General features: G+C 47.1%; 1 protein-coding gene across 1 annotated transcript in view; it reads left to right on the plus strand.

Moving 5' to 3' along the window:
• Drd2 (dopamine receptor D2) overlaps nucleotides 1-18,498 on the plus strand; it is a 66,718-nt gene that overhangs the window by 43,398 nt on the left and 4,822 nt on the right. The window contains exons 2-6 of the mRNA XM_021206954.2: nucleotides 10,626-10,941; nucleotides 14,808-14,917; nucleotides 15,879-16,015; nucleotides 17,198-17,388; nucleotides 18,342-18,428. Coding sequence (XP_021062613.1) covers nucleotides 10,657-10,941; nucleotides 14,808-14,917; nucleotides 15,879-16,015; nucleotides 17,198-17,388; nucleotides 18,342-18,428 — 810 coding nt within the window. The 5' untranslated portion in view covers nucleotides 10,626-10,656. The remainder of the gene's footprint in view (nucleotides 1-10,625; nucleotides 10,942-14,807; nucleotides 14,918-15,878; nucleotides 16,016-17,197; nucleotides 17,389-18,341; nucleotides 18,429-18,498) is intronic.

An 18,498-nucleotide genomic window follows, 5' to 3' on the forward strand; every position in this document is an offset into this window, starting at 1 on the left:
AACCCAAGTATGTTCACACATTGTAACGGGCTGATTTTCCCTTACTGCTTTTAATATTCTATCTTTATTTAGTGCATATGTTATTCTTTTTTTTTTTTTTTTTTTTTTTTTTTTTTTTTGCCCTGTAGCTGTGTTCGGCTCTCTGGATCTTGTAGTCCTTTGGTGAAGCTTACCGTCAATTGCTCTTTGAAACTAAGTTGCTATTTATTTGGGAGTCATAAAGTTCAGTCTTGCTTGGCTTATCTACTCTACTGCAGGAGAGGTTCTTTCTCCTTTTCCTGGGACAGAAACGGCCCTCAGCCTCACTTGCTGCATCCTAGGAATGAGAGGTCGGGAAGAACTGCTTCCTGAATGTTCCGAGCAGCAGCAAGGTAGCAAGCAATCCTGCTTTTTTTTTCCACGGAAACCAAGGGATCCAGGCTATGCAGTCTCTCTCTCTGTGTATGTGTTTTAAGAACAGGGCTGCTTTTTCATAAAGCAGAACAATTTTCTGCCAAATAGCCAAAACTGTTTTCCCTCTTTCTAGAGCAATAACGTTCAGGATTTGTTTCCCTCTTGACTTTCAAGAGCATGTTTTCTCAATTCTGTCCTGAAATTAAAGTAAAGGTCAAGGAGGCCTGGCCAAGGCGAGACTCGGGGGAGGGGGGTTGGTCCTGTCTGCATGGTGAGCTCAGGTGACTAGCCCAGCCCCCTTGGGAAAAAAACCAAACTCACCTCCCCAGGTCTTTTCTTGGTGGTGGGGGAGACAGATGGAGAGAGGGGGAGGGGAGGAGGGAGAGAGGAAGGGAGAAAAAAGGAAGAGGAGGGGAGAAGGGAGGGAGGAAGGGAGAAAAGAGGAAGGGGGAGGGGAGAAGGGAGGAAGGGAGGGAGAGAGAGAGAGAGAGAGACAGACAGACAGACAGACAGACAGACAGACAGACAGACAGACAGAGACAGACAGAAAGAACAGCCAGTCTGTGGGATCCTTTCTGATTTCACTCAGAGCAGTTTCCAGAGGCTTCACCCTCCTCTCTGTGTTCCCTTTCTCAAAGAGGGGGATCTGGGCCCCACCCCCTCCGCATGCATCCCACCTGTCAATACACGTGAGCTGCCCAGGAGATTTGCCCCTTCCCTCGCACTGTGAAGATTTTTAATCAAAAGGCGGGCGCATGCTGAATGGTACCTCGCTTAGCACCAACTGAAGCTTTTCTCCCCGCCCCTCCCCACACTGAGTCACTCAGCTAACAGTTAATTAATGTGTGACACTTTGACAGTTTGTGCGGAGACTTTTTTTTTTTTTTTTTTTTTTACGGAGCCATCAAAATCCACAGGGATGAGACTGGGAGCCACACATGCCTGCTTCCCTTTACTGAGAATCCAGATGCTGCCTAACTCCGATGCAGACCTCGGGCCTGCAACCAGGGCAGATGACAGAGCTCTGACATCAGTCCACTGCTGCCTGAGTCTCCTGGGGGGCCAGCCACATTGCCAGGGTCACCTGGATGTCCCTGTGACACCTGGTCACCTTGAGAAGAATACAAACAGGGACGTATGCCTGGGATGAAAGTCCCAGAGATGACATGCCAGCCACTTACAGCTGGGGGACAGAAATGGCCCTTATAGTCAGACACATTCAGCTCCCTTCTCTTCCAGAAGATTCTCAGTCAGGGGTCCCTCTGTGACTGAGCAAGGAGCTGTGTGTGCTGACTCCAAACTCCTCTCTATGTTCCACAGATAAGCTGGCTCTCAGTTCATCTCAGTAATGCTTTAGCATCCTACTTGGCACCATTCTGAGGTGATAGCTCTGGGGACAGCTTTACTTCTTCAGTGGGGCACTAATGAAGAGGCTAGGAGACCCTGGGTACTCTGGCCTTCAGTAACCCAGAATCCAGCTATGGGCTCCTTTTCTACAGGATGCAAGTAATCTGGGATTCAGCTCTACCTACTTCCTACCTGCACATTCCATTCCTAATACTCTAACTTTGGGTGCTACAGTGTATACTTCAGGGATACCCCAGAAGGACTCTGACAGGTAGACCTCTGTCATTGGGGCCCTGAAAGCCAGGCAAGTCCTCAGGAGTGTAGTCCCCAAGGAGGAGGATCCAGGGGGCATAACTGTTATAAGGTGGTTAAGTCCCAGAGCCCAGTGCCTACTGGCCTTACCCTTGCATGAGCTACTAACTCCACAGATGTCTCCTCATTTATGAACCACCTATTGTTGCCAGACTCTGTGTGGAGAGGTAAGCACCCAGAGAAGAAAAGGTAGGATCCATCCTTATAGCAAGTTGCTTACATTTGATAAGATGCATGGATACCAAACCATTAGGCGAATAAGGACCTCCTTGCGTCTGCAGCTGTTGGAAGCAATGTGCTGTGATGAAGACATTAGGCTACCTTCCCTGGAGAAAGGCTGGGAAGATAGTCCCAGGGGTAGGGGCAGCTGGACTTGGAATGTGATAGGTCCTTGAGATGATGCTGAACATCTGGCTCCAGGAAGGCAGGGCAGGCACAACCAGAAGGTGAGAAGGCTCGAGATTCTTCTTGGCCTCCCCACACTTTTAAAAGAGGCCTTAGCAGCAAGGAATGGGCTTTGGTGTTGTGCTCTGAGGCGTGAGGTCGAATGACCCTATGCCAGAAGTGGGGGATGGGGGTGGCGTCAGAAGTTGGGGGACATAACCATATGCTGTCAGCGTGCAGTCTCTTCTACTTCCTCTACAGAAATCTCAGTCACCCGCAAATGGTGGGCCAGGTCACGGGAGGGAAGGCCTCTGCTAGACTAGGTGTCTAAATAGTATAGACCCATTACCCCAAAGTGATGCTGAGGCGGTGGAGGGGGCTGGTTTGGAGCCCAAGAGTAACACCAACTTCCTATGGCTGTAGGTGGAAAGAGAGAGAGAGAGAGAGAGAGAGAGAGAGAGAGAGAGAGAGAGAGAGAGAGAGGAAAATGAGAGCCTTTGGTTCTGTTTTCTGGGCTCCTGTGTGGAGGTGGCACATCATGTCAGAAACCTGTGGTGGAGGAAGATGTGCTCTCCACACAGCAGCTGGGAGGCAGAGAGAGGACAAGGAAGGGTCAGAGTTTCTGAGGGCTCACCCAATGCTTGGAGACCTCCCACATGCTCCGCCTCCTAACACTGCCACCACCTCCCAGTAATGCCAACCTGGGAAGTAAGGCATTGATCAGAACACAGGAGATACCCTTGGGGGACTTCTAAGGTCCAAGCCACAGAGTCTCTTTCCTTCTAAATTCTTCACTCAGATGTGACTTGCTGACACCAGAGAAGGACCCAGTTTCTCAGTGTACCTAGGCTTGGGTGTTGAGAAAGATGTTCAGGGGTGAGGAGGGGGTCAACCTGGAGATGACTGCATGCACCATGCCCCATGCCCACCACCAGCCCTTGCCATGGCTCTGCACAATCCTAAAATTGCCTCATCTTTCTTTGTCTTTACCACAGACACCCTAGACTCTCAGCCCAGGATTTAAGAAACCCTGCCCTTCAGATAATGCTAGTGTCTCCAGCTATCATTCCAGGCTCTTGGAGTCTAGGTTCTAGGGCATCTCAGTGGTGGGTACCTTTGGGGTGCAACCTGGTAGTAAACCCCTGGAAGACGCTCCACTTAGGACTCTTAGCGTGAGATCTGTCCACTCCCACCCCACCCACCCACCCAGACTGAAGCTGCTTCCGGGTCAAGAACTAGTCACTTGATGGGAGAGCCTCCTCCCTTCCCTATCCTTGTCCCACACTCCTTTCCTAGAGAGAGTCTGTAGGCTCTAGAGAAAGCCATCCCCGAACCACAGCCTGGCCCTCCACCTAGAAAAGGGAGGTGTTGGCTTGTGTTGCCAGGAGCCCTGAAGAAGAGCACCCTACCTACTCCCTCATCTCCAGCAAATCACTCCACCAAGTTGCTTTTGACATGTAAATGAGAAATTCTCCCCCCCCCTTTACCTTTTTTCATTGAAATGCTTAAAGCCTTAGAAAAGAAGAAGAAGAAAAAAAAATTGATGTGTTTAAGACAGCAGTGTCTCGCCCGCCATCGAGCCTGATAAGGGATTGTTAAATTTTAATTAGACAATTAGATTCCTTCAAGTGCCAAACTTCACAGGAGGCCGAGCACGAGAAGCTGAGGAGAACGTGGGAAACAGGCAGCCTGGGTTCACGAAACACTGAAGATGCTCTTCCGACCACCTGCCAGCTCTGTGCTCCCTGGAAAAGAAAGAAAGCACAGAGGCAGGACTCGGCCATGAAAGGGCACCATCCCCTTCCTGGACCAACTGGCTTTCCTTTGGCAACCCTTGATCTCCCCTTCTCAACTTCTTTCCCTGAAAAAACACCTTATTTGGGAGTCACCCTTCAATTGTGGCTTCTCCAAGCAACCTTTTCCAGCCGTACCTGCTTGTGAGGAGCCCTGACTGTTGTCAGGCTGGGAGCCTGCCTGTGTCTGATGTGTGGCTGGGAGAAGCAAGTGTGTGTGTGTGGGGGGGGGGGCGGCCCTCATCTCCCCTCCCTGTCCCACACTCAGTGTGCTCCCAGTCTTGGACTCAGTGGTGGCGGGTGGTCTCTGTGGGATGGCAATCTAGGCTGCCTGGGGACTCAGTTCAGCACACCAACTTGTCTCTCAGCTTCTCCCTGGGAAAGCTGGCTTATTTCCAAGTTCAGGAACACACAGGAAGTAGGCTTTGTGAGGCCTGTGGGGCAAATGGCAGAAGCTGCTGAGGTTGGATACCCTAGCTCCATTATTTTTGGCTTGCTATTTCCATCTACCCTGGCTCCTTCCAGACATCCGCTCTAAGCTTCTGAAGAGAGCCACGATTAACACAGGCTGGAGCTAGGTTGGGAGTGTGAGGGAAACTTGATTGGGATAGGCTCTGAGCATCAAAATGGATGGTTCTGGGAGACCTTTTAGTTGACCTTGGCCTTTCTAGGCAAGGGTAGAAACAGTGAATACTGGGAACAGATGAGGGGCAGATGGTTTTTGTCTCTGTTGCTTCAGTAGCCCCCAAGGCTTATAAGCCACCCCCAAAAAGGTCTCCCTAGGACCCCATCTGCCACAGGGTCAGCTGAGAAGAAAGCTCAGGGGTTCCTTTTCTCCTAGTGAGGTGGGTGGGTGGCAGTTGTCAGCCCCTTTGGTTGCTCAGGGAGATTTAAGGTACTTTAGGGAGACTGACTCAGACACTCCTTGAGTGAGCCTAGCATCTCAGGGTTAGAGCATGCAACTATTTCTCAGGGGAAACAGTCCAGCGGCTACGTCTGTGAGGCTGAGATTTAGCCATGGCCATGTCTGCCTGTGTTGGTTACTAAGTGCTCTCAGACTGAGAATTGAGATTTTGGAGTTTTTTGTTTTTTTTGTTTTTTTTTTGTTTTTGTTTTTTTTTTTTTTTTGCAGGAGGGAGGAGCCACCTACAGGGAAATGGAGGTTGGTGAGCAATTCTTTTGTAGTTTTTTTTAAAACCCCAACAAATCCTTTGTTCTTACATGTGATCATGATTTATTTGAAAATTCTGATGGCCAGAGAGTCATTTACTCTGAACAGATTTCTCAGATTAAAAAAAAAAGAACAAAACTTTTGTTTTTTTCTTGGCCAATCCAGGGTCCTGGCTGCTGTGTGGTTTCTCATGGTCTGCATACAAGCCTGGGAGCAGACACTGATGTCATCTGGCTTCTTTGCAGTCAAAACCAGCCCAGGATACCTGGAGGATTCCCAGCTTTCCATGGTCCACCCCATATGGTTAATCTCTGGCAAAGACATGGGTTGGAGGGGGATCCTCCAGGTACTCTCACGTTTCTTGATATTTTAGGGGTTGGACATTCTGCGCAATCCAAAGGTTGCAGGGAAATAGGAAGGCGATGGATGAATGCAGGAACCTGATCCTGTCAGGGTTTCTCAGGTTTTCTGAAAGTTACCAGAGGGGAGCTCTGCTTTACCCATTCTAGGATGCAACGGCCTCCCTCCCATTTCAATGTCTAATAGAGTCAGAGTGCTTTCTGTAACTGAAAGCATCTAGATCTGTGCTCGAGTTTAATGCTATTCTTCCTCTTTCTTGGTGTTGCAGAAACCAACATTAAAGTTTATGTTCTACGCTGTCAGAGCCTCAACAATGTGGCTAGTCTTACAGTAGTGGGCTATAGCAGGTGACATGGGAAAGCAGAATCCTCTAGTCTAGCTGAAACCTCATCTTGAATATGTGTCTTGCAGCCAGGGCCCAGGCACAAGCTTTACCTCATCTTGGAACATTTTCCCTGTATGCAGCATCCCCATGTGGTCTTTCTTCTGTCCCCACAACCCTGGTAGCTCTTTATATGTTCAAAGTTCCTCTTCCAATGGCACACAGTCAACTTGGACTGCGGCCTACGTTAGTGGCTTCATATAAGTTAATTCCCATTTAAAGGTTCCCTCTCCAACCACGTTCTGAGACTCTGGAATTAGGGCTTTAGCATATGGATTCTATAAGGCAGATGTGAGGCACACAGTGCAGCCCATTTCTGGAGCTCACATGCAATGTCTATGGTGCTTGTGAACTGAGGTCCTCTGGGCATCTGTGAATCTAGTGGCCTGTGCTAGCCAGCATGTATCAGGGACAGAGGGTTTTCTTCCCAGGTCTATTAGCAGAGCCTTTGATTCAGTTCAGAAAACGTGTGTTTAGTACTTACTACCGGCAGACCACAGAGTAGGAAGTCAAAAAAGAACAAAACAGTGTGCTTTTTATGTGTTGACTCCCGCAGAATGAAGCAGGAGCCACACATGGTGCAGCCATGAGAAAGCAAATACACAGATGGAAGTGTTCCAGGAAAGAACCTGGAGTGGAGCATTGGGAGGTCTGAGAAGGGTGGGAGACAGTCCAGGCTAATTCCAGGAAAGGAGAATTCTGAGTCAGTCTTTCTTTGAAGCATGTGTAGGCTCAGACTAGAGTTTCTCAGATGCTTGCCTCCTTTATAAAGTGGGATAATATTGAAAGCTTGCAGGCAGTTGTTTTGAGGTTGAGACAGTGCATCTAAGATCATTTGGCAAATTCCCAAGCCTGTTACAAGTATATGGTTCCATCATCTTAGATCACTATGGTGTTGCAGAACCATGACTCTGGTCTGATGTAAGAACAGGTGGTAGAGAGGGGAAAAGGGGAAAGACAGGGAGCTGAGGATCATGGGAGGGGACACAGGGAGCTGAGGACCATGGGAGGGGACACAGGGAGCTGAGGACCATGGGAGGGGGCACAGGGAGCTGAGGACCATGGGAGGGGACACAGGGAACTGAGGATCATGGAAGGGGACACGGGGAGCTGAGGATCATGGGAGGGGACACAGGGAGCTGAGGATCATGGGAGGGGACACAGGGAGCTGAGGATCATGGTAGATATCACTGGCCAGACCAGGAGAAGAAGCAAGGCAATGAGAAGAGGAACAGAGAGAGCTGGGGTAGAGACAGGCCTAGGAGGAAAGTCCTATTGTTCTGGTGACTGAGAAAGCTAAGGCGGGATGAATGCTAGTCAAAGGCCTTTCTGGATTAGAATGAGTTCAAGGCTAGCCTAAGTGACTTAGTAAGATGGAAGGAGTTACAGAGACAAAGTTTGGAGCTGAGACAGAAGAAAGGACCATCCAGAGACTGCCCCACCCAGGGATCCATCCCACAAACAACCACCAAACCCAGACACTATTACATATGCCAGCAAGATTTTGCTGACAGGACCCTGATAGAGCTATCTCTTGTGAGGCTATGCCAGTGCCTGACAAATACAGAAGTGGATGTTCACAGTCATCTATTGGATGGAACACAGAGCCCCTAAAGAAGGAGCTAGAGGAAGTACCCAAGGAGCTAAAGGGGTCGGCAACCCTATAGGAGGATCAACAAACCAGTACCCCACAGAACTGTGTCTCTAGTTGCATATGTAGCAGAGAATGGCCTAGTCAGCCATCAATGGGAGGAGAGGCACTTGGTCTTGGGAAAATCATATGCCCCAGTACAGGGGAATGCCAGGGACAGGAAGTGGGAATGGGTGGGTTGGGGAGCAGGGAGGGGGAGGGTATAGGGGACTTTCGGGATAGCATTTGAAATGTAAATGAAGAAAATATCTAATAAAAAATGAAAAAAAAAAAAAAAGACTGTGTCTAAATACAAAGAGAAAGGAAACTGAGAGGTGGCTCAGAAGTGCTGCTTAGCAGGCAGCAAGCCCTTAGTTCAATCCCCAAATGCTAAGAAAAGAAAGCAAATAAAACAGGAGTTAAGAGTTCCTCCAGACCCCAGTGCACTGCCTAGTGCTTCTAGTGTGGCTGGTTCAATAGATGCTGATTGAATACATTAATGTCAGAAGCAACCCAGCTGCCTGATCGATATGTGCATGCAGGTATCCTGCTGTGTGCTCCAAGTGGGAAGAGGGACCCGTTGGTTCTGCTGAATACAGCATCAATAAGACCTGGTGCTTCTCTGCCTTTGAATTGGGAAACTGGCTACAGGATTGCATTCCTGTGTCACCCCACACCGAATCCCAAGTGGTGGGGCTGAGTAGGAGCCCTTCACCTGCTTCTTTCCCCTTTTCATCGCCAATGTCATTGACTGGTTGCTCTCAAGCCCACCTGGGTGGCAGAGCCCCCGGAGGTCACCATGCTTTGTGTGGAATACCTTGGAATGCCAATAAATTTCATTGCATCCTGTGAAATAGGAACACCTGTATTAGCAGCACTGAGACCTCATCATGTGTGCATTGTTTTCACAAGCCAAGCCAAGCCTGATGCCTCTCAAGTCTGCTCCTGAGCACCCCTTCTCCGTCTTCTCTGTGAGTCTCCCAGAGCCCTAGGGAAATTCATAAGCTTCCATAGAGCTTTCTTTCCCATTGTAGCCTCCTTCCTTCTCCCGTCCCCATCTATGTAACCACCAGGCTCCATGACACCGACTTCTAAGGTCTATGTCCACTTCCATTACTTCCAACTAGTGACAGACGTCTCTTACCTGAGTTACAGTCACCTCATTCTGCTCAAGGCTCTTGTCCACCCTAAGCAATCAGTGAACTTTCCAGAACCCAGATTTAGTGAGATCATTCTTTATTTAAAAAAAAAAATCTATCTATCTATCTATCTATCTACCTACCTATCTAATCTATCTAATCTATTTAATGTATGTAAGTACACTGTCACTGACACACTAGAAGGGGCATCAGATCACATTACAGATGTTGTGAGTCACCATGTGGTTTCTGAGAATTGAACTTGGGATCTCTGGAAGAGCAGCCAGTGCTCTTAACCACTTAGCCATCTCTCCAGCCTGAATGGTATCATTCTTTTACTCCTAGATTTTCATGGGTTCCCAAGCTGACAAGACCCAGTCATTTTGGCCTATGAAGGTTCTTCTGGTTTCATTTTCCTCAGCTTCATTGCCACACCCTCTGTTTTTAGCTGAACAGAATCATTTGCTGTTGGGACTGTGCTATGTTCTCCTTGGATGAAACATCTTCCAACATTTAATTTCTCAACAGGCTCTTCCTACTTCACCTCAGGGCTGCCTGCCACAGGGTCTGTTCTGTAGAACCTAATCATTTCTTGCTTAGATCCCTGCAATGGCTTCCTTCAGGTGTCCCTGTCCTGCTGTGGGCTTCTCCAGTCACTATGTGCTCACCATGTACTATCCTCAGATTCATCATTCTGTGAGGCAGATGTAAATGGGTTCAGTAGATGCTGACTTTCGCTCCCTGTGATCTAACCTTATAGCTGTTTTGATTCAAATCATGCCAAGACCCTCTAGGATTCTGCTCTATCAAATCTCTATTATAGGTCTTGCTGCTTACTGGCTGGACCCTTCCCATAATCCCCAGCTCTCTACGTGTCTAGCCCCTACATATCTCCAATTTCAGTTAAATGTCACTTTCATCAGAAAGTCTTACTTGATTACATAAACTAGGGTGTGTATTTCTCTGCCCAATCCATTTCCTAGTCCCTACTATCAGAAGGTTAATTGCTTGATTAATTGGCTATTGTTTTTCTATTACCTGAGATTGGACACAGGGCCTTCTATATATTAGGCAAACATACTATACAACTGAAATATACCAAAACCTCTCTTTTTAGGTTTTTTTTTCCAGTTTTGAGACAGTGTTTGACTAAGTTGTCAAGCTGACTTTGAGCTCACTCTGTAGCTCAGGCTAGCCTTGAATTTTCTTTCCCTGTGCATCAGCATTTGGAGCAACTGGAATTACCAATGTGTGATGCTGAGCACAATAGCTATTATTTCTTCTATAATGTAAGATACAAAACTATGTATATTTTGTTTGCCTGTGTTTTTTAGCCACATGTAGAATGATTAATAAATATTAAGCATCAAGAATTAATGAATGCCCATTTCTGTTTCTACCACAAGACTCTGGAACTCCTAACTATGCAAGCGAGTGTGTTGAGCAAATGAAAGAGTGGATGAGTAGTTCTTTTGAAACTTATTTATGTTATTATGCTTGAAAAATGTATCATTTTCATTTATTAAACCATCTGCTAGAACAGAAGCTTGCCCCAACATTATAAGATCATTAGATACAGGAATAAAAAAAAAACATAGTTTGGGGAATTCTCAACTCTGCTAGTTCTTGCATTTTCTGCAGGGAATCCTCTTTGGGAGGAAGCATGCCTTAAAAACATTCCTGCTCACTCCCTGTGTTCATTTCTCCTGGCCAGAGCCGTGCCACCCAGTGGCCCCACTGCCCCAATGGATCCACTGAACCTGTCCTGGTACGATGATGATCTGGAGAGGCAGAACTGGAGCCGGCCCTTCAATGGGTCTGAAGGGAAGGCAGACAGGCCCCACTACAACTACTATGCCATGCTGCTCACCCTCCTCATCTTTATCATCGTCTTTGGCAATGTGCTGGTGTGCATGGCTGTATCCCGAGAGAAGGCTTTGCAGACCACCACCAACTACCTGATAGTCAGCCTCGCTGTGGCCGATCTTCTGGTGGCCACACTGGTTATGCCCTGGGTCGTCTACCTGGAGGTAGGTCTTGGGTCCTGCCTTCCTCAAGAACCTTAGACTGGAGTTTGGATTCTTAAGCCCCTAGCAGTTTCTTCCTGTTCCCTCAAGTGGTCTTTCCCTTTCCTCTGGACTCAGTTTCTCTCTTTATGGAACAGACAGTGACCATAATCACAACTGTGTGCATCACAGTGTGCTTCCTAAGTGCAGGGCCCATGGTAAGTATTCTGTACATAGAATCTTCCTATATGGTCCTTACAGCAGCTCTGGGGACAGACCTGGCACTGTCACCATCTGGCAGATGATGGGCCAGCTGGGTCAAAGAAAATGTATGTCTTCTCTACTCACATTGCAAACTAGGTCCAAGCTGGAATTCTGCCTTGCCCTGGAATTATTTCAGAAGATTACTAGAAGCAGGGTTAAATGGTGAGAATCCCTAAGGAGGGGACAATGCCTGGGCTCCAAGGCCTAAACTCCTGTTGCTCTCTCCCCATTTCAGAAACAAGGGCTGCTATTCTATGTTGTCCTTTTTACCCCTTTCCAGTGTATTCTAGTGCCTACATCTTGGTAGAGGCAACCATGGGTAGTCCATGCTGTAGCCCCTTCCCAGGGAGGATGATGTCGTCTTCCAAGACAGAGCCTGCTTGTCATCTCAAGCAGGAGCGTAGGCAGCTCCTGCTGAAGGCTGTGGTGGATACAATGCAGACACTGATGGAGACATTCAGAGAACTGACCCTCTTCTGCTTAGTTCCTAGGACAGGAATCAGAGGCTTTGAATAGAAGTTGTCCGTCCTGACCCAAGCCTCACAGGAAAGGGAAAAGCTGTTTGTGGGGAAGTCCCAGTTTGGGTCCCTTCTCCTTGGGGAAACTCTTCAGGTCTAGCATGTAGATATGGGGCACTGGGGAATTTAAGAGGCACAAGTGAGGTGCTATTGCTTTCTCTGCCTAGAATCCCGGGGTGGCCTGTCCAGTGTAAAAGGCAGTCTCAAGCCTGGGTACAGAGGGAAATGATTGGTTATTAAGGATTGTTGTCATTTTGTTTCTGTTGCTATGATTAAAAAAATACTCGGACAGAGAGAAATTTAGGAGAGAAATGGTTTATTTTGGCTCACAATTCCAAATTACAGATCATTGCTTGGACAAGTGAAGGCAGAAACTTGAAGCGGCTGGCCACATCTCGTCCATAGTCAAAAGCAGATAGAAATAATTGTGTGTGCGCTCAATGCTCAGCTTGCTCTCTCTACTATTATACAGTCCAGGGCCATGCCCATGAAATAGAGCCACCCACACTCATGGTAGGTCTTCCTACCTCAATTAACCCATTAAAAAACAAATCAAAACCCAAACCAAACCACCACTAACAGCAACCACCAAAATCCTCTCAGACACTGACACAGGCCTGCCCAGTTCTCAGTGGGACTCTTTGCAGGTGACTCTAAGATCCATCAGATTGACAACTAAAACTCACCACCACAGGCCATCATTGCAGTTCCTCCATGACCCTCTTGTTTGTGAGGGCCCTGGACTCTGCCCATCCTCTGAGCTATATGCAGAACTCTCCTTGAAGAATCACTTGATTTTTAGGCTTGGTCAGCTCATGGTTCCTTCAAAAAAAAAAAAAAAAAAAAAAAAAAAGGGTCCCATGCCTCAAGCTATCACAGAACAGTGATGGAGGAAATAGGATCACAAATGAGCTTGTGTGCCTTGACTTTCTGCTTATAAGTTCAAAAATCCATTGAGTCACTAAACAAGAATCGCTCAGAATGGTCCATGGCTCATATTATATGACGAGGCTGCTGAAGAAGAAACAGTGACAGATACCCAGCATCTCTTGACTTGGGGATGATTCCTCTTCCCTTTCTTTTCCCTCTTCATGCACAGCCATAAGGCACCCTCTTTCCAGAGAGAAACATGTTCTGTTCAGGGTTATGGACACGGGTTCTGTTAGCCTCCAGCCTCCATGTCCTCATTAGACTGCAAGATAGGGACACATCCCTACAGCAACTGTACTGGGATCTCTGAGACCCTTGGTCCTTCAAGAAGATGTCTTTTTCATCATTTTCTGCCATTGTTTCAGAGGTGTAGCTGAAAGCTTCAAGAGTCAAGGTGGAGAAAGCCTTTCTTGGCTCCACCCATTTCCACTTGGATAGCTAAGGGAGAGATTCCTGAGAGAGGTCAGAGAGGGAGCTCCTGCCTTCCTGGGGTCTTTCAGGTCTCACATTCTTCGTAGTGAGAGTCATTGGGAGCATTTTTGTAGAAGTGCAAAGATGTTTCTGAGTCATCTGTTACTTACTCAGCACTGATTGAACAGTATCCTATTCTCCCTCTGGGCCTGGGGCCTGGGGAATTTTAGTGCCATGGATGAAAAAACTGATGAAGGCTTAGACAATGCAGTCTGCTTGAGGCAGCAGGGATAGAGCTCCACAGGAGACTGGGCGCCAGCATCCAGGCAGGAACATTGAGAAGGCTTATGGCAAGGAGTCCTTGTGCTTCCTAACTACTTTCCAAGGTGGAAGGGAAGCAGTGCAGGGAAGACGAGGAAGAGATCCTTGGTATTTCAGACCTGGATCCTGAGGGACATGAAGGCAGCTTCCAGATACCAGTCCCAGGAGGGATTCCTAAGCTGTGAACCAGATGGGCCTGGTGCTCTGCCCAGTGGTGGGTGCCTTGACAATAAATTCTGTGTCTTGGAAGCCCTGTTCGTGCTTTATAGTCTTCAGTTCCCACAGTCCAGGAACAGACACTCATGAACCCCTGGAAGATGTATACAGGAAAACACTTGCTTTGGCCATGGTTGGCAGAGACTGCCTCTCATGGAACTTGTTGGGTTTTGGAAATATTTGGTTTTGTTTCAGAGATGGGAAGAGAGGGCAGTGTTGGTGAGGAACAATGTGACAGTTAGTATGGGACCCTCCTAAGCTAGAGCACACAGTGTATGCTTCCTTGCTTCAGTCCATGGGTGGGTGTTTTCCACACCTCAATCCTGTGAATGGAATCTAAAGATTTCCTATATGGTTGGGGGTACTCCAGACTTGCAGAGTTAGCGAGCACTGGGAGGGGTCATATCACCCTTGATCTGTAAATTGCCTTCCCAGCCCTCTTCCCAAAAATCAGCATCAGAAAGTATAGCAACTATAATTGTCTTGTGTGCTGAATAGGTGTTAAGTAGATAAGAACAGGATTTTAGAACACTTGCCAAGATCCTCACCCAGCTGCTTTACAAATTAGGGCGAAAAGTTGAGGCACTCAGGTGAGGTGAGTCATCTTTCTCCTAACACAAAGTTCTTGCCACAAAAGCAGCTCTACATGAGGCAAGATGTACTGGCCCCAAGTCCTTAAAGGATCTACTTGCTCCCCACTGTTGCTCAGCTGGTGACCCGTAAGATCTCTATAATGGGTCATAGGGAATCCAACTGACAGGATCCCCAACTACCTAGGAGACAAACCCCTGGGCATGTCTGTGAGGAGCTTTGCAACATTCAGCTTACCTGAAGTGGGAAGAGCCACTCTAAATGTGGGCTTTGCTATTCCATGCTGTTGAAGACATAGGGTGAATACAAAGAAAACAAACCAACAAAAGACTCAAGATGAACCCATCTTTCTTTGTTTCCTGACTGGTGACTCAATGTGACCAGATGCCTCTCAAGCTCCAACCTTTCCACCATCCTGGACAGTGTCCTACAGCTGCGAGCCAAAATAATCCTGTCATCACATTGATTTTTGTCATGTGTTTTGTTACAGAGAGGAGAAATGTGGCTGATACAAGTACTTGATCTGTCCTCTGAGGTTGTGTCCAAACCTCATGGGCATGGTTTTCTTGGTAGGATTGAGCCCTGGGTAAATAATCTCCACAGCCGTGCTTTCCACTCATGACATTGTTTTATCTCCAGGTGGTGGGTGAGTGGAAATTCAGCAGGATTCACTGTGACATCTTCGTCACTCTGGATGTCATGATGTGCACAGCAAGCATCCTGAACCTGTGTGCCATCAGCATCGACAGGTGCCTCACCTCTTCTCAGCGTCAGATTCTGTAGTGACTGGCTGTGTGTACTTGAACATGTGTGTGTGTGTGTGTGTGTGTGTGTGTGTGTGCATGTGTGAGTGTGCGTGAGTGTGTGAGTGTGTGTGTGCACGTGTGTGTGTGTCTGTGTGTGTGTCTGTGTGTGTGTTTGTGTGTGTGTGTGTGTCTGTGTGTGTGTGTGTGTGATGTGGTGTTTGGCTAGATAGTGCAGACTCTCCACAGACTACCTAGATCATACCTTATATGAAAGAGTTGGTTCTGATTGGAGCCCAAAACCTGTTGCTCCCTATTTATGTGCCCATGGGAAGATTTAGAAATTATTTGACTCCCATAGTTAATTTTCACCGTCCCTTAAGCTATCCTGTTTAATTAGGAATTTGGGTCCAGACACCTGATCAAGGGGGCCCAAGCCATGTCCACTTTACTCAGCTGTACTCTTAGAGCCTTTCACTCACACACATAACATGTTGTGAGGCTTCCAGAGGACCTACACTTCCCTCTCGCAGGACTGTTGGAGGATGAGAAATTATTGAATGAGGAATGAGTGTGAATGTGATGGAGGATTAGTAATGCTACTGTTATCAGAGCCAACCTCAATTATTGCAAAATGGGGCTAAAGCCTTGCTCTGAGGGACAAAACTACCAGTTGTCAACAAATTCTTCTGCCTTACACAGTCTAATGTAATAAGGATGGTTTCAGATGTGCAACGATCCATCAGAAAGTCTACAATCAAAGTGGAGGAAGTTTAGTAGTGAATTGTCTAGCAGTACGAGTAGCTGCTGCTCATTAAGCATTTGAATGTGTGTTTGAATGTAGAGACAAGGGGGAAGGTCTTAGTCAGGCTTCATAGAGCCAGGCAGACAGAGCATCTATGGTGCATGTTGTAAAGTGAGGGGTCTGATGGCCAGCAACCCAGACTTAGTATCCTTGCCTTTTCAGGTACACAGCTGTGGCCATGCCCATGCTGTATAACACACGCTACAGCTCTAAGCGACGAGTTACTGTCATGATTGCCATTGTCTGGGTCCTGTCCTTCACCATCTCTTGCCCACTGCTCTTTGGACTCAACAACACAGGCAAGTCTGGCCATTGCCTGGAGCTCAGATGGCTCCATCTCTCTGGTTTGTTTAGGACAATGAATGGCTGAGTCTTTTATACAGATATGGGTGGTTGCTCATTCCTAATTCTAAGGAGGCTGGAGGCATCACATAGATCCAACCCAACTTAGAGTTGTTCCAGATTGGGCAGGAGAAAAAAAGAGTGCCTCCAGGCACATTGGGACTGGATGTGGAGAAGGGAAAATGGCTAAAGAGAAGATTTGGCCCTTTTTCAATCTAATTTAATGTGTTGGTACAATGCAGACAGCTTTATAAACTGCACATGTGTGCATGTGCTCATGTAGTTTATTTCATTTACATCTGATAAGGGTAGTTAGGGGATTAGGTTGCAACCCAGTGGATCAGTTGAACCAAGGTCCCATTCTGCCTGGAGCAAGAAAGCTAGAAACAAGTAGGAGGTGAGCCAACCTCGTGCCCCTTCTTATAGGAGGCATAGTAAGAGCAACTCAAACAGAAGACAAATAGAATACTTGCAGTATGGATCTGCTTCTCAGCAGAGAGACGAGAGCTATATGGGTACTTCTCTAGAGCGTAGGCTATATAACAGTCCAGGAAGTATATAATTCAGAATAAAGATGCCACAGGAATTCCCAGAAATATGAAGAAAGATAATTATATCTGAATTAATTCAGAAGGAACTTGGTATCCACAGACATCTGGTCTACCTGGAAGGGACTGTAGGTGAGCATTAAACAATAGAACACAAGTGAGTTAGTTAAATAAGTAGGTGAAGTTATTCTGTTGCCAAAATTATGGAGTAGCAGAGCCTCTTCTCACGAAAAACTAAAGTAATGGCTTTCTTTTTTGAAAATATATTTTCTTGGCTCATATCTTCTGAATCCTGGCTTTCCTATATGCCTAGAAATGTCAAAACTAATGAGTAAGTAATTAGAGGAGAGGAATGAGAAACTTGGAAACAGTTGGTCCCAGCTTTACTTCTTGCTCACAGTTGGGAATTTTATACCTTGATTTTTTTTTTAACTGAGCATTGATTTGCATCTACCATTTCCATGCAACATTTGGTACATAATCTATACGATTGCTTCTGTTTCCCAACAAGAAGATAAGTATCTTCTGGTGGTGCTATAGCCTGGTGGACCTGATGACACATTGCCCATCTGAGTTTCTCTATTCCCCTAGACCAGAATGAGTGTATCATTGCCAACCCTGCCTTCGTGGTCTACTCCTCCATCGTTTCGTTCTACGTGCCCTTCATCGTCACCCTGCTGGTCTATATCAAAATCTACATCGTTCTCCGCAAGCGCAGGAAGCGGGTCAACACCAAACGCAGCAGCCGAGCTTTCAGAGCCAACCTGAAGACACCACTCAAGGTCTCAACCTCAGCCCCAACAAGGGTCTCTACCTAAGCATATTATCAAGAGAGCTAATATGACACTTGGGTTGGGCCTGGAACATTACAGTAAGGTGGAGGTCTAGGCTGGAATAGCTTCCTGGGGTGAAATGAGGGTGTAGACCTCAGTGGAGTGACAGAATCTTCACAATGGGAAGATGGGCCATGGTGGGAGATAAGTAGGATTCACCATGCGAAGATCTTTGTGGCTGTATGAAGCAATTCTTGCTTGATCTGATCCTTAGTTTCTCTCTTCCTCCTCAGGTAGTTCTGCCTTTCTCATTATGGCCTCCATGTTTCCTTTCCCCTTCTTCCATCTTCTCTATACCATTCTTTGTACCTGCTATGCTTGGCTCCTCCCTCCATGTACACTCCTGTCTCCTCTTCCCCCACTTCCTTCCTCAGCTCCACCTTTTTTCCCTCTGCTCTTTTATCATATAATCTCTCTCTTTCGCTCAACATTCTACAATGAAGGCAGTATGAGGGTATGGAAATATCAAGAACTTACAGGTTAGATGCATCAGGTTCAAACCCTGGTACTATCACATTTTTAAAATCATGTGTCCTTAGGCATGTTGGTTAGCTTCTATGAGCCTTGGTTTTCTCATCTGTTCAGTGGGAGTCATGTGCAGTTCGCAGGGTTTTCCTGCAGATTTGATGTGAGAAAGGATGTGAGCATGTGCCTAGCATGATCTTGAGTAGGTTCTCCACAAAGAACAAGCTCCTTTTGCCTCTCACCTTGCCTGCCTCTTCTCATCAGTGTACCAGCCTTCCCTCTTGCCCAACTGTCTTCTGTGGCTCAGACTCCTCTAGATGCTGAGCCCCTGATGAGAGTCTGAGTTCTCCATGGACTCCCTTGTCTTGGACTTCTATTCCCTCACCACCTCTGCTCTCCACTGTCTTGTGTGACCCATGTGCTGGCTCACTCCACAGGGCAACTGTACCCACCCCGAGGACATGAAACTCTGCACCGTTATCATGAAGTCTAATGGGAGTTTCCCAGTGAACAGGAGGAGAATGGTAAGTGTTCAGGTCAGGGACACAATGCCATCTTTCTGCCTCCCCCCACCAATGGAGCCCACCATCCCTG

Source organism: Mus pahari, chromosome 10, assembly GCF_900095145.1.
Source record: "Mus pahari chromosome 10, PAHARI_EIJ_v1.1, whole genome shotgun sequence".
Lineage (NCBI taxonomy): Eukaryota > Metazoa > Chordata > Mammalia > Rodentia > Muridae > Mus > Mus pahari.